The sequence below is a fragment of the Puma concolor genome, chromosome B4 (assembly GCF_028749965.1).
Source record: "Puma concolor isolate L17-30 chromosome B4, mPumCon1.1.hap2, whole genome shotgun sequence".
In the NCBI taxonomy this organism is placed as follows: Eukaryota; Metazoa; Chordata; class Mammalia; order Carnivora; family Felidae; genus Puma; species Puma concolor.
The window spans coordinates 95,778,273-95,800,085 of NC_141673.1; the positions used below are offsets into that span (position 1 = coordinate 95,778,273).

The 21,813-nt window shown below is 44.6% G+C and overlaps 1 protein-coding gene across 2 annotated transcripts in view; it reads left to right on the forward strand.

The window, feature by feature from the left end:
- The window catches only part of GRIN2B (glutamate ionotropic receptor NMDA type subunit 2B), a 419,821-nt gene that overhangs the window by 388,993 nt on the left and 9,015 nt on the right, over window positions 1-21,813 (forward strand). For both annotated transcript variants that reach the window (XM_086714036.1, XM_086714037.1), the window contains 3 exons: window positions 14,555-14,715; window positions 16,568-16,755; window positions 19,720-19,958. In XM_086714036.1, the coding sequence (XP_086570162.1) occupies window positions 14,555-14,715; window positions 16,568-16,755; window positions 19,720-19,958 (588 nt within the window). The remainder of the gene's footprint in view (window positions 1-14,554; window positions 14,716-16,567; window positions 16,756-19,719; window positions 19,959-21,813) is intronic.

Here is a 21,813-nt window from a genome sequence, read left to right on the forward strand (position 1 = left end):
TCCAGCTTTCCACTGGACATTTCTGCTTCCCCATGACTTCTTTAACAAGAAGTGGCCAACCCTGAAATATGGCCGCCATGCCATTTTCCACTTTCATAGGAGCAAAGAGAGAAATGATAACCAAACAGGCTCATATAAAGGAATTATTAAAAGTAAAAATAGTTTCTGATGGGGCGCCTGGGTGGCTCAGTTGGTTAAGCGTCCCACTTCGACTCAGGTCATGATCTTGCAGTTCGCAAGTTCGAGCCCCACGTTGGGCTTTGTGCTGACAGCTCGCAGCCTGGAGGCTGCTTCAGATTCTGTGTCTCCCTCTCTCTCTGCCCCTTCCCCACACACGGTCTGTCTCTCTGTCTCAAAAAGAAACATTAAATTTTTTTTTTAAAAAGGTAAAAATAGTTTCTGAGATTTTCCTGGAGTAAATATATGTTAAATGTCACCTCTTAAACCATCTGTGATCTTCTGCGTCTAAATCCCTGCATAAGCATCCACATCCCAGTACCAGGACACAAAGCAGATACTCACTGAATATGTCTGAATGGAGGGTAACCCGAGAAAGGAACGCGAATTAACATAGTTGAGAATGATTTTCAACGCAATGGTTGAAAGTAAAAGGGCTTTTTTGGCTTACCCTGAGTCAGCTGGCAAAATTAAATTCCAATCCTCTGCCCTATGGCTGTTGATCTTTTACTTTTGTAGCCATCACCTTAGAATAATTGTGTTACCATTGTAATTGGAGGCCCATTAAGGATGTCGTAGGCACATTGAACTATTACATGTCAAAGCATGGTGTGGCTCTAGCCGCATTGCAGATGCCGACCGGGCGCTCAGTACGTGTGTGGTAACAGGAGGAAGGAAGGAAAGGAGGGGACAGGAGCAGGGAATGGCTATTTGGTCTTGGAGAGTTAATAAACTGTCCAGGCCTCTGTTTCTGGCTGCGAACAGGGAAGAAGTCTCTCAGTGGGCATTTCTCAAACTGTGTTTCACAGCCCACTAATGTTCTGGGAAACATAATGGGTATTCTTTTTAAAAATCCATGGCAGGGGCGCCTGGGTGGCGCAGTCGGTTAAGCGTCCGACTTCAGCCAGGTCACGATCTCGCGGTCCGTGAGTTCGAGCCCCGCGTCGGGCTCTGGGCTGATGGCTCGGAGCCTGGAGCCTGTTTCCGATTCTGTGTCTCCCTCTCTCTCTCTGCCCCTCCCCCGTTCATGCTCTGTCTCTCTCTGTCCCCAAAATAAATAAACGTTGAAAAAAAAAAAAAAAGAAACAAAAATCCATGGCAGAATAGGTTTGGGAAAGTTCTGTGGCAGGTTTAATAAGTTTCTTTACCAAAGGACTCATCAGAACCCTCCCCTGAGAGGGTCCACTGTGAACCCCAGAAAGGGACGCAGTAGGCACTGTGGGCTCACGAAGGCCCCCTCCCAGCACTGACATTCTATAAACTGGAGTGCCCCCCGCATAAGGCTGACTTTATTGACCAAAGCCGTAAGTTCTGCTGTGCTGTAAATGGGTCACAATGTGACCGTGTGTGCACATGCTGGCATTTCCATTTCTCGGTTTGGAACTGATGGATCTGATTGATTGCCAGGAAAGCAGAGGTGTGTCTGTCCCCCCTGACGTGCCTCTCCCTGGATCCTTACTTGCCCTCGGCCCTGCCTGGCATAGTCCATTGGCAGCCCTACCCCTGCCCTACCCCTGCCCCAGCTTCGTGTTAGGAACCTCAGCTTAGCATGCTAGCAACTGGAGCACCCCCTAAATTCACTGGGGAATCTGGCATGCGAAAGTCCCGATGGTAACCTTCGGTTTTCTCCCCCAAACTGTGTATGAGCTGCTAGGGCTGCTCCTGAAGTTCCAGAATCCCAGTTTCCATGGTGAATCCATCTGTACCCTTTACTTGAAATCTTTAAAGGCCACTTCTCTTTGCTAGCACCCACAGCTTTTATAATATATCTGCAACAGTCCGTGCACTCTCCCCGGTCGGTATGAGAAAGGGGGTACGTGGCAGTAACACCTCGTTGTAAGTCTCACCTAAGGGTAGGTTGAGGGAGCATGACCAAGGCCACCTGTCACACACGGGATGACTTCGGGATAAAAATCAAATGCCATTGTCCTTACACCTCTGTTTCACTTCATCTGCATGTTACCATAATAATCTCCAATTCTGTCACATTTTTGGTGCCAAAGAAATACTCATATGCATTGTCAAGTCCTAAATTTGACAAGCTCTTGTGGGATCTCAGATCTGACATATTTTTTTGAAGGGAAGATGGAGAAGGTGCCAGAAAAGATGTCCTCAGCTAGCATGAGGACAAATTAACTCCTTATTCACTAGCTGTGCCACAGTAGCACTGGATCTAAGAAACACTGCCGTGCAACTTTGTGTTCTTTGTGTTGCATGATAACGCACTCACCAGTAAGGAGTGTGCTATTGATTCATTCATTCATTCATTCATTCATTCATTCGCACCAAGAGCCTCTTAAATGCCAGGTACTATTCTAGGCACTAGTGATACAGCAGTGATCAACGTAGACAGAATCTTCTCCCTCATGTCACTTGCATTCTAAAAGGAGGAAAAGGAAAATGAATTGAAAAAGCACTTATTTATGATATTAGGCGTTAACTGTTAACATCAGGCAGAGAAGGGAGATGGTGTTGGCAGATGAGTTGCAATTTTAAGTCGAGCGGTCAGAGAAGGCCTCGGTGAGAAGACCACCGAGTAGGGGAGTGATGGCTAGCCGGGGCTTTCTGAGCAGAGAGACAAGCGTGCTAGGGCATGCCTGGTATATTCTAGGAACGGCTCAGAGGCCAGTATGGCTGCTGAGGGATGAGCGAAGGAGCGTGGTGGCAGATGAGGGGGTGGGATGATGTGGACTCCACCGTTTTTCCCTCCCTTTGTCCTCCTGAATATCCAGGCTGACTTGGATCCTGTCAGGGCTTATGTTCTAGATCTCTCTCATATATTCCTCCCATGATGTTCCCCCTGAAAATAGTCCAGACCCTTAGTCATTTTGCAGTGAATGTCTCTGCTCCAGCCTCTCTGCTTTTCTAGCCACATTGCTGTAGCTGAATAGTGCTACATAAGTGCTGTGGCATCCTTCTGCAGCTTGACCGTGCAGCGGGTGCTGCTGCACGGCCTCCGTCTGTGCGCCAACTCACTGCTCCACGTTCCCATGTACGTTCTTTCCAACTTCAGTGACGTCACAGTACTTGAGTCCCTCCTCTTGCCTCGAGGGCCCTCCCCACACCTCCACCGATGTAAGTTGGCCAACCTATAAGAGGTCCGTCTCTGCCTCCTCTCGTTAGCGCCCCACCCCACCCCCTCATGATGATCCCTGCTCCCTCTGAACTTGCAGAGCCCTCGCCTGCCTTACGTCCCGTTTGGAACTTGGCACAGTCCTCTAGTCCATTGGATTCTTCTACCCGACACGTGTTTGCCAAGCATCTGTTTGGTGTGGATAGAACTCTGTGGTATCTTTTATGGTCATGTGAGGACCCTGGGTTTGAACCCTTGTTCCACTGGTTTCTGGCTGTGTAGCCTTATTCAAATGACTTACCACACTGTTCATCAGTTTTCTTGTCCGCTGAGTGGGGATAACCATTCCAGCTTGTAGGGTCGATGGAAAGATCGAGTTACTCTATGTCAGTTGTGTGGTACGTTAACATGGAAGCATTAGCTGCTTCCCATTTTAATTTCCAGCTGAACAGTCATGGAGGGACTGTATCTGTTGCTTTATTTCATTTCAGAGCTTAGTGACTTAATGCATGGATTATAGCCATTGAATGTGTGCCGATGATGATACCCTATGGCCAGACATAAGACTTGGCCAAACATGTAAGACTTCAGGGCACAGGTATGACTTGGCAAAGCTAATACAGGAGTAGTAGCTTCTGTATCATCTGCTCAGCTCTCCTAGCTCAGGGCCAAACCTCAGAGAGCTTACATAAACTCTAAAGCCATTACCTGATTTTATGAACTATTTTAGGAACTATTTATTAAGGTTCATATATCTAAATTTTGTAAACTGCAAAAGAGATGACTGTTTTGCTAGGAGGAAAACTAATAATTAACTGAATTCCAGGAATCTGAAGAACTGGCACATTGTATTTTCTATACGCTCTTTCTGGGGGCACAGCAGGAGGGTGGTGACAGCGGAGGGCATGCTGTTCCCTCCACCACCTCCTCCCCTCCAGAGTCCGTCGGAGGAGTCCCAGTTCCATGCTGAGCCCAGAGAGGCAAAGGGCTGCTTCTCCAGCAGCATAGCATGCAGAATTGTGAAGCCGTACTTGCCAGGCTTCTCCTATCCAAGTGCACATTCCTTCATATGCAGACTTTGTGTGTTTGCCACGATGGACAACCACAGCGCTGATATTAATAAGAGAAAAAAGAATAGAAATGACTAAGATATTGAGTGTTTAGTATGTGCTAACTCACTTTCTGGCAGTAACAGAATGGTATCCGGCTCTCCAGGGGCCCAGGAAGAGAACTGAATTAATTTCGGCCCTTTTATTATATACCTGTGTCTTCTAAGTACATTCTGTGATGTTATTGTTATTGCAGTTCAGTCTCCTCTGCTGAGTGAATTTGAACAATATTCTCTCCAATGAATAATTTATAATGAAACGTATAATAATTATTTATTTCTTCCGCCTCCGTCCCAGATTATAGCTTTCATGAAGGTTATAATTCATGAAGAATCTTATACTCTAATCTGTGACTATATCCACAGCCGGGTGGTTCCATGGGGAGGGTCCCGAGTGGCGATCCTGGGCCCCAGGTTTTGAAGGGGAGGATTTGTAATGGGATGTTAGGCCTTACTTCTCCTCTTAGAACATTGTTGCCATTCAGTTTCAAAGCCAATTGGCTTGTGTATTAAGTCACTCAGTTAATAAATGATGGAGCTCAGATTTGAGCTTCAGTCTCTAGAGCCTATAACCCACAGGTAACACTTACTGTTTTACCATTAAATTGTCCTTCAGTGTAAGCAGAGACAGCCTCGTTGTCCTGCGTGTCCTAAGCATTTATGGGCCATGGAACAGTGAGGAAGACTGTGTCTTCAGAAAGCCTAATGTATAGATTACCATCTGCCTGTCTTCCCCCTTTGGGCAAACAGGGACCATAGTGGGGGGAGGGGGGGAGGCTGATTTCTCCAACCACCTCCTCCTGGCTTCAACCATTGCTCAGAGTCTGAAGTCACACACACACACACACACACACACACACACACACACACACACCCCTGCTTCATTCTGGTCAGGCTGTAGGATATTATGAGGGGAGAATTCAGTAGCAGACAACAAGAAGACAGGAACAGTTGCGGTACTTCCTTTATAGCTCATGGGGAAATTGGGAAGATCAAAAGAAAAATGAGATGCAAAAGGAGTTGCCCTTTGGGCAGGGGGTGGAGATGCGAACCAGCACTCCCACTCCTGGGTGTTTACCTTAGAGAAATGAAAATTTATGCTCACACAGAAACCTGCACATGAATGTTACAGCTGCTCTATTTGTAACTACCCCAAACCGAAAGTAACCTAAATGTCCTTACATGGATAAATGGATAAACAAGCCGATACACCCGTACGATGCAATTCTACTCAGCAATAAAAAGGAATGACCTACAGATCCTCCTGGATGCATCGCAAGGGCATTATTAGAAGTGCAAAAACCCATCTCAGAAGGTTACGTGCTGTATGATTCCATGTAAATGACATTCTGGAAAAGACAAAACTTAACGGGGATACAGAACAGATCAGTGGTCGCCAGAGGTTAAAGGTGGGGGGTGTTTCAGCAGGTGATGGGATTGTTCTATGTCCTGATTGTGCCTGGGGTTACAAGATTCTGTGTATGGTCAAAATGCATAGAACTAATGGGGATGTAGTGTTTCACAGGTACGTAGTTTCAGTTGGGGAAGATAAAAAGTCCTGGAGATGGATGGTGGGGATGGCTGCACAACAGTGTGAATATACTTCATGCCACAGTACGGTACACCTAAAAATATTTAAAATGAAAAAAAAAAATTAATGCTACGTTTTACGTCAGTTACACTTTACCACAATTTAAAGTGCATGCATGAAAGAATAACACATTTCATTAAAATAATACAAGTCGGGGCGCCTGGGTGGCTCAGTCAGTTGAGCATCCGACTTTGGCTCAGGTCATGATCTCATGGTTCATGGGTTCGAGCCCTGCCTCAGGCTCTGTGCTGACAGCTCAGAGCCTGGAACGTGCTTCGGATTCTGTCTCCTTCTCTCTCTCTGCCCCTCCCCTGCTTGCACTCTGTCTCTGTCTCTCAAAAATAAACATTAAAATCAATCAATCAATCAATCAATCAATCAATGTCGATAACAAAACTAGTGGTGAAGCAGGGTATGCATGGTAATAATAATGATAATGGGAGGGTCCTCGGTAGGTAAAAAAAAAAAAAAAAAGCGGCCCCTTTAGGATTCTGATGCTCTGCCACATCCTCATAAAAGCCACCCTTGTGTCTGAAGCCTTCCCACCTTTTCCCTCGGGTGCCTTGGAAGGCTGAGTCGCATTTGGGCATTGATTCTTTTTGTGATTCAAATGTAAAAGCAGGCATAATGGGATGAATATTTATGTGGAGGATTGTTAAGCTCTGAGGACAAAAGCCCCCAGATTCCGCGTCCCTGTGGATGGACCCTGCAAGCAGAAAGTACAGTATCCGTCTCTGCAAGGTCATGGTGCTGGCCGGTCCCAATCTGCACATGCTGGTCAGACTCCCACTGAATGAGAAGAGCCATTTTCAGGCAGCCAAGTGCCCAGGAAGGCATTTCCTCCCCACCCTCTTCATGTTAGTAGAGCTGCTGTCATTTGTGTGCCCTCATTCACAGGATCTAACTCTAATTAACCTCATTGGGCTTTGTCTGGTGGTCAGCACAGAAGCCTGGACCCAGTCAGTATTTAGGAGGGTTTTTCTTTTGTTTTCAGAACCTGCTCTTTCTCCTGGCGTCATGGCCGCAAAGACTTCTCTGCAGAAGTATTTCCTCACTCACCATGGAAACTAAGCAGTGTTGGAGCAGGACTCTTAAAGCAGAGGGGGTCTTCCGGTGTAAACCGACGTTAGCTTCCCATCTCTATCCTTCCAAACCCAGCCCATTCACCCCACCAGCTTACACCCAGCCTCCTCCAAGAAGCCTTCCAGGCTGATTCTGGTCTTTCTCTTTTGAAGAGGACATGCCTGGTACATGCCTGGGCGGTCTTGTATTTTAGCTAGCTGTGCACATGCCATCTTTCATATTCTCAGAAGGGAGGGAGGTAGCTGATGATGTTTCCGTTCCTCTTTACCACCCCCCCCCACCCCCACCGCCTGGTTCCAGATCATCATGGGAGCTCAAGTCCTGCTCAGCTCCTCTCTATCTTAGTTAGTCCTCCAACCTGTCCTTTGTGCTGACACCTCTGGACTCTTTCTAACACAAAAACCCACTCTTGACCCTCAGTTGCCTCTGATAATGATGCTGCTGACAGTAATAATAATGACAGCAATAATAGCTAATATAGTATATTTATCATGTGCCAGGCACAGTGCTAATATTTTGCCGAGATTAATTGGCTGAATACTAAGAAGCCTTATGAGGTAGGTACTGTTATTAGCCCCACTGCACAAAAGTGGAAACCGGGGCACAGAGAAGTTAAGTGAGGTGCTCAGGTCACACAGCTATCAAGCAGCAGAGCGGGGATTTGAATTCAGACAGTTTGGCTCCAGAGGCTCTGCTGTTTCTTCTCCCTTAGAGCATGCACTCTGAACTTCCTTACACGGCATTCGAGTCCCTTTGTGATCCCGGCTCTGTCTCCGTCTTCAGCCATGTCAGCCTCCAGTTATCACGGCCACATCTGCGAGGCTCAGACAGTGACAAGCAGCTCATGATCTCTAGTCATGCCCAAAACTCTCTCCCCATCAGATGTCACTGCACCCCCCCCCCCGTTGTCACTACCTAGAAGCCCCTTTGTTCCTCTTGTCCAACTGGAAAACGCTTCCTTCCGGTCTTGACCCCCATGCTGCAGCTTCTGTAAGGCTGTTGAGGACGATGCCCCGTGCTCTGTGCTCCCACCACTGCATAGGCACATTACTCCTAACACCCATCTTGTTGCTCAATGTCCCTTCACCATGCCAGGCTTGTCCCCTGGTCAGGCCTTTGTGTCTGCTGTTCCCTGGGCCCAGTATGCGTTCCCCAGGTCTTTGCAGGCCTGGATTCTTCTTGTCACGCGGGTTTCCATTCAGATGCCACCTTCTCGGAGAGGCCTTTGCAGGACAGCTGATCTGAACTTGTTCTTCTACTAGTCACTCTTTTTCTTGTCTAATAGCTGTTTCTAGCTTCTTCGTAGCACTTCATTGTCACTATTTGAAACCGTCCACGTTCCAGTTGTCTATTGCTGCGCAGTAGACCACCCTAACACTTAGTGGCTTGAAGCAAGAACCATTTCAGGGTATTTGACTAATTTGGGGGTCATATATTTGCTCAGGGCTTCACTGGGCGATTCTTCTGCTTCATGTGGCATCAGCTGAGGTCATGTGGTAGTCTTCTGGTAGCTGGGCTCAGCTGAAGGGTCCAAGATGGCTTTACTCTAATACCTGGTACTCTTACTGGAACAATTGGAAGCCTGGACTAGCCTGGGACTGTAGACAGGACTGTGATGGCTCCAGCGTGGTGGCCTCAGGGTTGTTGGACTTTTTACAGAGCGGACTGCTTCCCCTGAAGCGAGGTTCCAAGAGGTCCAGGTAGAAGTTGGAAAGATTCTTATAACCTAGCCTCAGAAGTCCCAGAATGCAGGGGCACCTACATGGCCCAGTCGGTTAAGTGTCTGACTTCAGTTCAGGTCATGATCTCAGAGCTTGTGGATCTCAGCCCCACAGCGGGCTCTGTGCAGACAGCTCAGAGCCTGCTTCAGATTCTGTGTCTCCCTCTCTTTCTGGCCCTCCCCCACTTGTGTTCTGTCTGTCTCTCTCTCTCTCTCAAAACTAAATAAACATTAAAAAAGAAAAAGGCACAGAAGTAAATGTGTAGTTACTTCCGCACATTTTATTGGCCAAGCAAGTCACCAAGCACAGGCCAGAATCAAAGGGTGAGAACATAGACCTCACCCCTTGGTGGAAGTAGTGGAAGAATTGGTGGCTCTCAGTCCACCACCTTTAACAGGCAGGGGTCACTTATTATTTGCCTCCCTTCTTTATAATGTGAACTCTTTCAAAGCAGGATCTTCTTCTTCTGTAATACTGTATCCCCAGCACCGAGAATAACATCTACACATGGCAGATGCCCATAGATCCTTGCTGAATAGCTGTATGAATGAAAGAATAAAGGAATGAATGAAAAAGAAAATGAATAGAAAATCGAGTGAATGTTTACATCTCTGACTGTCTAATATGTAAATCTTTTGAAAACAGAGCCTGATTTTTTTCTTCTTCTTCGTACCCTTAGTTCTTAATACAGCCCTCTACACTAAGAGATGCTTGGCAAATATTTACCAAATGAATTGATGCATTTTAATTATTATAGTTAAAGGAGATAATGTGAGTTATTACATAGGTGTTGGATATGAGTAACCGCTACGAATGAATTAGTAATGCCTTATACATAAGAAAATAAGTTTATATATTTATTTAATAAATAAGACGAAATGGATCAGATCCACACTTCCCTTACCCTTCTCTGCAACAGGCTGTATGAGAGGCTCTCCATTCAGCCCCACGACCCTCCAGTCCAATCATCTTCGGGTGAGGCAGGGACCTTTACTCCAGCCTTCTAGCACCTCTCTCCTGGCATGGCTTGCCAAGACTAATTCACTTTGAGGTTCTTAAGACAGGGGCTGAGATGATGGTCTAAACAGCTAAGAGGGTTGATTTCTGATTCCCCACAGCTGTCCAGGAGGATCAAGTGAGATTACAGTTCTCTTAACATTTGGCATTGTTTTGCCCTTGTGCAAATGTGTGCTTACAGTAATTGCTGGAAGCCACATGTTGAATCCAGAGGGTGAATGCAAGTCAGCGTTTGCTGTGCCAGAAAGGGAAGGACACCCTCACAGGTGGCCCCACTTGCCGTGTGGGGCTTCATTCCCAGTAAGCAGTAGTAGGGACTAGTCAGCCAGCATACGAGCCGGCAGTGGGAAGGCTCAGCTCCCAGAGGTCAAGCCTCAGCTTGTCCTCCAGCTTCGCCATGTGGCCTGGAACAACTTACTTGGTCTCTTTAGGCCTTCAGTTTCCTCACTTGTGATATGGGGAAAGCTGTTTCTATAATCCCAATCTGGGTAACTCGGGAAAAAGATTCCTAATTCAAGGAAACCCTGTGATGGCCAAAGGTGACCAATAAGGAATACTGTGTACAATTCCCTACTTAAAAATCAGACAGAGCTCTTTAATCCAGTGTTGATCTCCTTGGTGTATTGGGGGGGGGGGGGGTTTAAATCCTTTTTAATTGTTTCCTGGGATCCCCCCCTGTTCTGTGGATTTTAAGACTCGTGGTTCCTGGCAGTACAAAATGATACTCCTTCCCCAAACCCCAGAGAGCATTGATTGCTATTCAGGGGAAACAAGTGCCATATAATGCCTCACAGCTTGGGGTAAATTTTGTTACAGGGCATTTAGTGGAAGTGTCAAAGTATTTGGGAGATGATTCTTTCCTTCTTCCCCACAGGCCTCACTGAACATGCAGTTCTCCATGGCCATGAATTTTAGCCAAGTTCAATGTCCAATGATGGATATTTTTTTTTTAAATTCGAGTTTTATTTAAACCTCTCAAGCTGGGACAAGAATTTTCAAAGGAAAAGGCAAGCTCACTTCTGCCTCTGCTTTGGCTAATTCTGGGGCAGTGCGCTCACCCTCTTGGTCCCCAGAACTGGCCTAGTTTAAGGAACAAATGAGAGAACAAGAGTTTTCCATCTTAGGGAACATTGGCTAACACAAGACAATTTTAGATGTTAGAACTTCATCCTCAGAGAAGCAGTCAATAATTTTGAGAATCCACCATGTGCCAGATACTGTGTTAAGTGGTTTCCTATATATTATTACTAAAAATAATAGTTCCAGAAAAATGGGGCTCTGTGAATTTAAATAACTTGCCCATGTTCACACAGCTGGTCAGAGAAGGAACTAGAAGCCAATACAAATTATCTGCCTCTAAGACCAGCGCATTCCAAGGACTGTGCCTTTCCATTCTTTCAGTGCTGGCTGGTTTCTCTGATTGTTTTCTTACGGAAGATCCTTTCACCTTTCAGTGTTTAAGAATCTGGCTCTGTTATCATTTATTCCCTTTAGATTTTTAATGACTCTATTTTCAAATATTTTCTCTCCCTTGGTGGCTTCTCTCTTCATGATCTTAACTTTCTTTCAAAGAGTACTTAATTTTGATGAAGCCTGATTTTTTTTTTTCCTTTATTGGTGGATTGTGCTTTGGTGTCATATCTCTAGAAATCAATCTTTGTCTAACTCAAGGTTACAAAGACTGTGTCCTGTATTTTCTCCTGGAAATATTATAATTTATATTTAGGCATGTGATTCACTTTGTGTTAATTTCTATATATCTCATGAGGTGTGGGATGAAGTTCTTTTTTTTTTTTTTTTTTTTTTTGCATATGGATATCTAATTGTTCCTGTACCATTTGTTGAAGATACTCCTATCTCTGCTTAATTGCCTTTGTGACCATATATGTGTTAGTCTGTTGGTGGGCACTCTATTCTGTTCAGATGATCTCCTTATTTTCTCCGTGCTATTATCACACTGTCACAATCTCTATCACTTTGTAACAAGTCTTAAAGTCAGGTATTATAAGTCGTTCAACCTTTTTTCTTCTTTTGCAGTCATCTTGGCTATGTTAGGTCCTTGATCCTTCCTTTAGTTTTTGTTCAAGGACATGGTTATAAACAACATCTGGAAATCTGAAGATAATTTAAAAATTTAAAGTTACATAAGAGTAGTGCAGAAACTTTCCATAATCTGGCTTCATCAGGAAGTGAGGCACCCTGGACATCAGATTCTATCTGGTGAATCAAAATTATTGCGTATACCTTACATGGATTGCTAATTTTCAAAAAAAAAAAAAAAAAAAAGACCACACATATAATGACCTACACCAGAATTGTACCTGACACGATTTCAACTTTCACCGATGTTGCAGAAAATATGCTGGGCCCTCGGATATCTTGGTCACTGTGAATCTCAGTTGTCATTGTTCTAGCAAAGTGGGGAGTCGCTGATCAAAAGGAGTTTGTTTATACATTGCTGCCTGCTATAGAATGTATTCTGCATTTGATTTGGGGGCTACCTGTTTCCAAACAAATGAAGTATTGTCATTGACTGTGATATGCATAGCATTCTGTCTCTTCCATAAAACATATCCCTGTTGGGGCATCTGGGTGGTCCAGTCGGTTAAGTATCCAACTCCCGATTTCAGCTCAGGTCATGATCTCACAGTTCGTGAGTTTGAGCCCTGCATCAGGCTCTGCGATGACAGCACGTAACCCGCTCGGTATTCTGTCTCCCTCTCTGTCTGCCCCTCCCCCACTTACACTCGCTATCTCTATCAAAAATTAATAAATAAAAATAAACTTTAAAAAAACATGTCTCTGTCCCCTTAAACTTACTCTCCGCTGGGGACAAAGAAGAGTACTATTAATTAAGCCAATTGATTCCTGATAGTGTTGACCTTCACTACCACTGTGTGTCAGTGAGCAGATTACTTGTCCTCTTTGCCTTGGTCTTCATCTGTGAAATGAAGGGTGTGGACTGGTTAACCTGGAGTGGCTTTATACAACTCTAAAATTCTGGGACTCTTTTATTCACTTAAAAATCACAACGCTTTCAAAACTAATGAAACAAAAACTCTTAATGGAGAAAAGCACTGTGATAAGTCAGATGGGAAGCCTTTTGAGTCAAGAAGAAGTGGTCTTTTGATGCATCACAGATTGCCTAACCCCACTGCATGACTCTGCTCTTAACTATGGCCAACTCTGCACACTGAAGACGGTATTTGTGGTTCCTGGTGCTGTGACATTTTGTGGTTTATGAAATCCCTATATTCAGAGAAGCTCTTGAGCTTTTCAGGTCAAGGGAAAGAGAAAGGAGAATGTCTTTAAGCCCACACAAGTCCAGAGGTTCAGAGTACTCCTGAGTATTCCAAATATATCTCTGAAGTAAATATATCCCCATAGTATTGAAACCAAGAGGACTTGAAATATCTATATCGTCTTTCCTGTGCCAAGCTATGGGAGCTACTCTGGCCACGTTCTAGCTGATCACTGCTGTACTATTAGAATGGGGAGGTTGGAGAGTGTGAACTTTACTGGGGAATGCAGAATATAGACATGAGTTTTAAATAATATAATCTTTATTGAGCACTTACTGCGTGCAAGGGTGCTGTGCCAGTCACGTCTTATACATTATATCATCTAATCCACACGAGAGCCTTGAAAACGAGACATCATTGTCTCCTTCTTACAAATGAGGAAATGATGCATGGAGTTCATGTCACTTGCCCAAGATCACACAGTCGTAAGTGGCAGAACTGATCTTCAATCCGTATCTGTCTCAATTAAGACCTTAAAGTTCTAATGACTATATCAAAGAGTAGCTCTCAGAACTTAACCAGTTCATTCAGAGAGTAATTGCATTTGTAGCATGATAGAAACCCAGAACATCAAATACTTTGGGGTAGACGTGATGGAGGAAAGAATTCACAGAAGGTGTCCTGAAGAAATTGCTTTGAGTTACATTTTGAGATGAAGGACATGAATTGGCCTCAAGAGAAAAGTGAGTTCATGCTGAGGGGACAGACTATATGAGGCCATGAAGATATAAATGAATAATTTGTTCAGGAAGCAACATACAGTCTTATTAATTGCAGGGCAATACCAGAAAGAAGCTGATGCCACACATCTAAGCTAAGAAATTTCACTTTGTTATGATAGGCACTGGAGATCTACTCTTAGTTCTTAAGCAAGGGAAGGAACATAATGAAAACTGTATTTGATTTTACAGTTTGTTCAACAACTCATGTAGCATAAATATAGGCTTTTAATGCATCAAGGAAGGTCAAGAAAATTTCTTAGCAAAATATATTTGATATCCGACAAATTGTTTTCAGGGGTACAATGTAGTTCATCCCACTAAAGTTCTATAGCCTTAAATGGTGCAATGACAATGCATTTAGACCCCTAAATTAAGAGACCTGTAACCATATTTTACATAATTTTCAGGTGTAAAGGTGACTAAGCCCGTGCAGTTAAGCTAACAGCACATCCCCATCATCACTGATATTGTACAGTATGCACAAATGGAACATGCAAAGGTTATAGATTAAATTCAGGATTGGGCAAATAGAAAGCTCTCAACAATATGTATTAAATTGCATTGAATTGAAGTCCTCTTTCAGTTAGCAACTGCTGTTCCTAAGTGAGGGCTATTGTATTTGGTGAACTGTAGTTGGGTCCCTTCCATTATAAATCCACTAAATGCTAACTTAATATCTCTTCACGTTTTCTGAAGCATTTTCTTTCTTTCTCTGTCTGTCTCTCTCTCTCTTTCTCTCTCTTTCTTTCTCTCTCTCCAGTTCCAGAGACCCAATGACTTCTCACCCCCTTTTCGCTTTGGGACTGTGCCCAACGGCAGCACAGAGAGGAATATTCGCAATAACTATGCAGAAATGCATGCCTACATGGGAAAGTTCAACCAGAGGGGTGTAGATGATGCATTGCTCTCCCTGAAAACAGGGTAAGAACTGCTTCCAAGCTCAGAGTCTTTGATATGTTTCTCACATTTATTAAATGTACACTGAATCAGCTATATCATGCTTGGGTGCCAAACTTAAAGCAAACAAGACTGCATTTGCTTTCTGTGGATTTCCAAGTTGAATTTGACAATATAATTCAGGCCAGTGCACAAAGACTCCTATGCTATTACATACTTCTATGTATACTTTTTTTTTTTTTTTTTTACAAATTATGTTCTACTTGCATTAATGTAACCGTGAACCAGGAATAAATAAAATAGCTGTAAAAGTCAAAGAGAAGCATCAAGGCTAAGGTTCATGTATTACATGTGACATGAAGACCTGTTGACTAAAAGGTGAACATGATGATTCTGGTGTCTTTTGGACAAGGGAGGAATAAAGGAAGAAAAGGGTGAAGGTTTTTAGACCACAAACAGTGAGAATGTGTTAACTGATCTCCAGTTCCCGCTTTTATTAGTGTTCTTTGATCCAGCTTTATACACTAGAAAGTTATTTGTTTGTTAAGAGGAGCTCATGAACTGGAAACACCTTGGCTTGCATAATCCCAGCCACATTGGTCCCTTCATTCATTTGGCCTCTGAAAGCCACAGCTGTGGGATAAGATAGACAATTGAGCATTATAGATGTTGGTGCTTTGGGGTCAAGGGGTCTTGTAGCTGATTTCCTGTGTTGTAGGATAACTAGCAGCACCTGGACCTCCCGGTGGCTCCAGTTTTGGAAGAGCTACTCAGATGCATGTTTCCTTAAATACTGTTAGACTCTGTCTTATCACCACGACATCACAGCAGATTACAGGAGATGAGATTTGAGCTTGGGTGTAGGACCACTTCGGTAGGTAGCCTGGCCCCTGGTACAACCACAGCTGTCTGTCATATCAGAGTTTTGGTTTTTTGGTGTGTCACTTTTCTATAGGGTCCTCGTGGGCCTTTTAAAATTTTTTGTTATCTTATCATACCAGAAAGGGCTTATTTTTTCTTAAGGAGGGATAAAGCTAACTCACCTTGTACAATTGAAGGAGATGATGCATGCTTTTCTTTCTTGCAGACCTCTCTAGTACCTACCTATATGGCTGTATTTGAATTTCTTTCTCTACCTTCGATGTGTCTAAAGATTGGTTTGAAATATCGCTCCATGCCTTCCTGCCTTTACCCGTGGTCTTACTCCCTTCCCTACATATTCCTCCCTTGGGAAGCACAATATATAATATGAGATTCTTCTATGTTGGGAACTTGAGAGACCTGAATTCTTCCATACGTTGGGTTTTCCCGTCGTTGCGCACATTCGCTCTTAACGTAAGCCTGTGCCGCTACAACCCCGACTACTACTTTCTCTCCTTGTGCTGCAAAACAGAATATTGAAACCTTTCTGACCACAAAAATAGCCCTGCACATCTATCGAAACACATACACCCACACTTATCCCCACTCTGGACTGTAGTGAACTGAGAAATGAAAAATGTTATATAAATCTAACCCGTGCTATTTGTTGTTATCATTGTGATGGTTACTTTTCATTATTTCTGTTATTATTTTTATTGATTCCTTTTTACTCCTTCTCCTTTCAGACACAGCTTATGAGTTGGCTTCAGGCCCGACTTACATTCTCATCATTCCCAGTGGGAGGGAAAGAACTCCTCCTTTCAACCTGAAATCACATAAAGAACAGCCTGCGATTTAGGCTTTAGATTCTGGCTGAGTTCCAGCTCGAGCCTTACTTTGAACCAGTCCTCCCCATGGTTGGCTGGAACCCTATTGCTTCATATTAATGGCCCCATAGGTAGTTTTGGGCTAAAATTCCTCCATTGGATTGTTTGTTTGCTTCTTCTTTGCACAGGAAACTGGATGCCTTCATCTATGATGCAGCAGTGCTGAACTACATGGCAGGCAGAGATGAAGGCTGCAAGCTGGTGACCATTGGCAGTGGGAAGGTCTTTGCTTCCACGGGTTATGGCATTGCCATCCAAAAAGATTCTGGGTGGAAGCGCCAGGTGGACCTTGCTATCCTGCAGCTATTTGGAGATGGTGAGTCAAAGAAAGGGGAAATGCTTATTTGGGCTCTTCTCACGGCTAGTCCAAAACACCAACCTTTCTTTCTTCTCCATTCCTGTAACCCTTGCACTTCCAGACAGTTATCTCACGGTATACTGTGAAGTTTTGGGGGGGTAGGTATTAGTTTCCTACAGCTGCCATAACAAAGTACCCTCACTGAGTGACTTAAAGAATAGAAATTTGTCTCACAGTTCTGGAGGCCAGAAATCCAAGATAAAGTGTCAGCATTGATTCCTTTGGAAGGCCTCAAGGGAGAATCTCTTCCATGCCCCTCCCCTGGCTCATGGCGGTTTTCTGGCAGCCTTTAGCGTTCCTTCACTTGTAGGCACATCGCCCCATCTCTGCCCTCATGATCACACGCCATTTTCCCTATGTAGATGCCTGATTTCCCCCCATTTTTAAAGATGCCAAGTGTAATGGATAGGGGCCCACCCTACTCCAGCATGATATCCTCTTGTCTAATTACATCTGCAACTACCTCATTTCCAAATAAAGTCACATTTCAAGGTACTGGGGATTAGGACATCAACATAGGAATTTGGCGGTGGTCACGGGGTGGATGCACAGTTCAACCCATAACTGGGTGAAATTTGGGAGGATTAATGTAGTTGATCAAGGAGGTACATTTCAGGATCGCAGGGTATGATTAGACCTTCAGGGGTCAAGTAAGAGGGGCTAGTATTAGATGTTCCAGACAGTCTTTTCACATGTGGCCGGAGCAGTAGAGAGAGCTTTGGAAAGGCTTCTGCTTTTTGTGTGTCCAGAGAAGGGCCAGTACACTTGTGGCCATCTATTCATTCTTCCCTCTCTCCCATCTTGCTCTTTAAGCTGGAAGAGATAGGAAGCAGGGACAGGGTCCTCTGAGGCAGAAACTCGTAAGGCACTCCCCAGTGTCATTCTGGCAGGAGACTGAGGCAGCCATCTTGCTTTGAGAAGATCTCCAATTTCATTACACTCCAGCCTTCGGCATTCCTCTTCACTTTGTTTTTTAAAGTACCTACTCTTCCTGTTAGTCTCCCAGAAGCTAATCCAGTTATGGGAGGGCAGCCTGACTCTGCTTGGCCCCACAGGCCATCAGCCAGGAGGTTGTCTAAATTATTCCTGCAGAACCTTTGCTGTTAGGGATGAGATTCGAGGCAGAGGAACACAGCTGGATTTTCAGACTCCAGGTGAAGTCCGTGTTCCACTAGTTAGGAAAATCATAGTTTGATCAAAGAAATGAGTAAAATGTGATTTGATTTGGGGCGCCTGGGTGGCGCAGTCGCTTAAGTGTCCGACTTCGGCTTAGGCCATGATCTCACAGTTCGTGAGTTTGAGCCCCGCATCGGGCTCTGTGTGGACAGCTCAGAGCCTAGAGCCTGCTTCTGATTCTGTCTTTCTCTCTCTCTCTCTGTCCCTCCCCTGTTTGCTCTCTGTCTCTCTCTCTCTCTCTCAAAAATAAATAAACATTCAAAAAATGTTTTAAAGTGATTTGATTAACACTGGAAAGACTCAAGGCTTATAGCTGAAGCATATAAGCCATGTTGGTATAAGGGCTTCTATAATTTTCATGTAGCTGTCACTTAAAGGCAATAACAAAGCCTCTGTCTATGAGGAAGGGCAGCAGTAGAGATTGTTTGCAGAAGTTACCAAAGCTCCAGTCAGTTTACTCAAAGTTCAAATTTTTAACCAAACTGAAATTATAAGAACAGGTAGCTTTCTTCATGAGATTTTCAGAATTTTGTTTGCCTAGAATTAGATGCATTCAAGGGCACGTGAATTTTTTCATTTTCCTTTTGTCTAAGGTTTGTACCTTCCTAATTTCTAGTATCCAGGGGAGTGGATAAAGGTTATTTGTCTCTGGCATGAATTAAATCAAGCAGAGCTTCTCTAAGCGGTGTTACAAGGAGGCAGTTCTAAATTTGGTGGTTTCATTTGATTCAAGTTCACTCCCCTTTACTCTTAATATTTCCCTCTGCAACAAGAGATCAGATAGTGCGAGGGTCAGTGGGGGATCAGTCAATCTCTGCTTCTCTCTCTCCATCCCTCCTTCCCCAGCCCAATCTGATTTGCACATTTAAAAAAAAATTTTTTTTGAGAGTTGGGGAGGGGCAGAGAGAAAAGGGGACTGAGGATCCGAAGCAGGCTCTGCGCTGACAGCAGTGAGCCCGATGCGGAGCTCGAACTCAGGAATCTTGAGATCATGACCTGAGCCGAAGTCGGACACTCAGTTGACTGAGCCACCCAGGTGCCCCTGATTTGCACATATTTTAAGAGCCAATTTTCTGAATCTCTTATTTGGTTATGTGATTTCTTACTGTCTACAAATGAAGGTACAAAGCACCTAGTCTGATACTCAGGCCCTTAGCACCTTGCATGAACCTTTTTGTTCAGCTTCCTGTGGCCCCTTTTTCTCTGTTTGAGCTGTTCTGCGTGTCTTTCCCAAACAAGGCTTGTGTACTCACACCTCTCTCCCCTTGATCATGCTATTTCTGCTGCCTCGAGTGCCTCTTCATGCAATATAAATTAAAACGCACCCATTTTCTATGCCCACCTCCAAGTCCTACCTTCCTCAGGAGAACTGACCTGTCACGCCATGCACAAAATTACTCCCCTGAATTTGAACTCTCGCGTTTCCTGCACTTTGCCGGTCGTATTGATTATCTGTATACAGTTTGGACTGACAGATCGTGGAGAGCGGAGGCAATGCCCCATACCTTTGTGTCACTGCAGTACCCACATTAAGTTGTCGCCGAATACTTATTGAATACGTTGATGAATTGATACACGGCGGTATTCATCAAATTACCGTGATTTTCTCTATTGATTTTTCTTTCTTTCCGTCTCCTTGTCTCTTTCTCTCTCGTTGTCCTTCTCTCTCTTCCCCAATACCCTTCTTGTCCCCTCTGCCTGCTCTCGGCCCCCCGTTCCCCGCTCCCCTTGCCGGCCCGTCTCCAGGGGAGATGGAGGAGCTGGAGGCTCTCTGGCTCACTGGCATCTGCCACAATGAAAAGAACGAAGTCATGAGCAGCCAGCTGGACATCGACAACATGGCGGGAGTCTTCTACATGCTGGGGGCAGCCATGGCTCTCAGCCTCATCACCTTCATCTGCGAACACCTTTTCTATTGGCAGTTCCGGCATTGCTTTATGGGCGTCTGTTCCGGCAAGCCTGGCATGGTCTTCTCCATCAGCAGAGTGAGTGGCTCGATTGAGGTGTCGGGAGCTTGCGGGGGACAGCTTAGTCTAGGGCCGTGCAAAGCACAGAGACCCAGGAGGGCACTAATTCCAGCCCCGTGCAGCTGCAGCAAGAAACCGCATCATGCACCTTTCCCCCGCGGGTCGGGTGACGGGATTTCAGGTGGCTCTAAACAACAGGGGGTGCTGGTTTTGCTTCAAGAAGCAGCAGCTTCGTGTGTGGGGTCTGGGCATTTGGTTCTCACGAAGAACTGGCAGATCTGTCAAAACGAAAATTTTGGCCTCCTACCAAATGCTTTCCGTCACCGTTAGTTAATTGTGTATAGGCTGTATTAATCATTTAATCTTTCTTTAAAAAAAAATCACATGTCTGTTCAAATAGTGAAATATAATGTGGCTCTCTTGTTCTGACACAGAGATAAATTATTGGTGGTTCCACAGTTCCACTCTGTTTTAACCATGTGTGAGTTATGCAGAGTTAAAGAGCTTAACGGAACCTTCAGAAATAAGTACTGACCCATAAGAAATGTACATTCCAGAAACTTTCTTCACTGAAACAAGAGTACAACTCTTAAGTCATTCTTTCTTTAGGTCTCTTCTCTGTTTCTGGTCCAAAGTGAGGATTCAGAACTCAGTTTTAAATACGAACAGAGGATCACAGCGAAGGGGGGTGGGGGGAAGGCAGGCTTCTTTTAATTCTTGTCGGTAAAGTTTTGGGACTCATTCGTGAGAAGTGACCTCAGATGTCCTCTATAGAATAGAGGGCTGGATTTCAGATATAACTAACTTGGGCTCTAATGGAGTTATGTAAGAAAATGGATTTCTCATTAAGTAGTCCTATCTTCTCATCATTTTCCTGTAGTGTTTCAGTGCTACAGAACAATTTCCTCTCTGGCTGTGAGCTGATTCAGGCCATTCAGGAACCTGTACGCAGGAGAGGGGGGATGCATGGTCCCTGAATCACATTATTGCACCGTACAGCCCTTTCTGAGGTCCAACATAGGGTGATGGCAGAAGGAACGGGGGAGCTGGTGGCCTGTAACAGGAATCCCACTCACGACCCGGAAGCATAATCAAGGCCCCCGCAGAAGAAACTGCTTGGCGCTTTCTCTTGGCCCTAACCAAGGAGGGTTAGAAAGAAGGAAAGTAAGGACAGTAACCTTACTTCGAAGATCTTAGGTCTTGCTATGGCCCTCTGGGATGGTGAGGCTCACTTCCTCTAACCCCTTCTTCTTCCCCACTTAGCTGTGATTCTCTATTCTAATCTTCTCTGCTCTCATCCCCATCTGTTGGGGCAACTGCCCTTCCCAAATTAATCCCCTTTGTTTTCAAGACCCAATTCAAACCACCTCCTCTTCACATACTTCCCTTGCCAGGGAAAAAGGTTTCAAACATGTCCACCTTCCAAGGCAGGGAGCGAGACATTAGCAGGTTCCCCTGACTTGGGACTTGAACCCAACCCATTACCTGGGCTGGGTGGTGTTCTTCAAGGCCTGGAACAAGGAGCTGTACACAAGGAGTTCTCAATCAATACTAATTTGTTACAGTATTAATTATGTATGATAAGATTAAGTGAGTGACAAAGTGTAAGAAGGAAACTAGGAGCTAAAGAGAGAATAAGTGAGAGGATTCAACAAGGGAATTATTTGTCCCTACTTAGTACTTGCTGTCTGTCCCAATTCTGCCCTCCCACGGTGTAGGACACAGCAGGAGAAAAATCCTTCTTTGACCCCAGGGCTCCCTAACTCTCTCTGTGAATTTGGTTCATGCTTGGCTCAAGAAGAGAACTGCTCAGCTGTTATTTAGTGACCAAAATCCTAAAAGCCACTGGAAAAAAAGTGGCTGTTATGAGCTC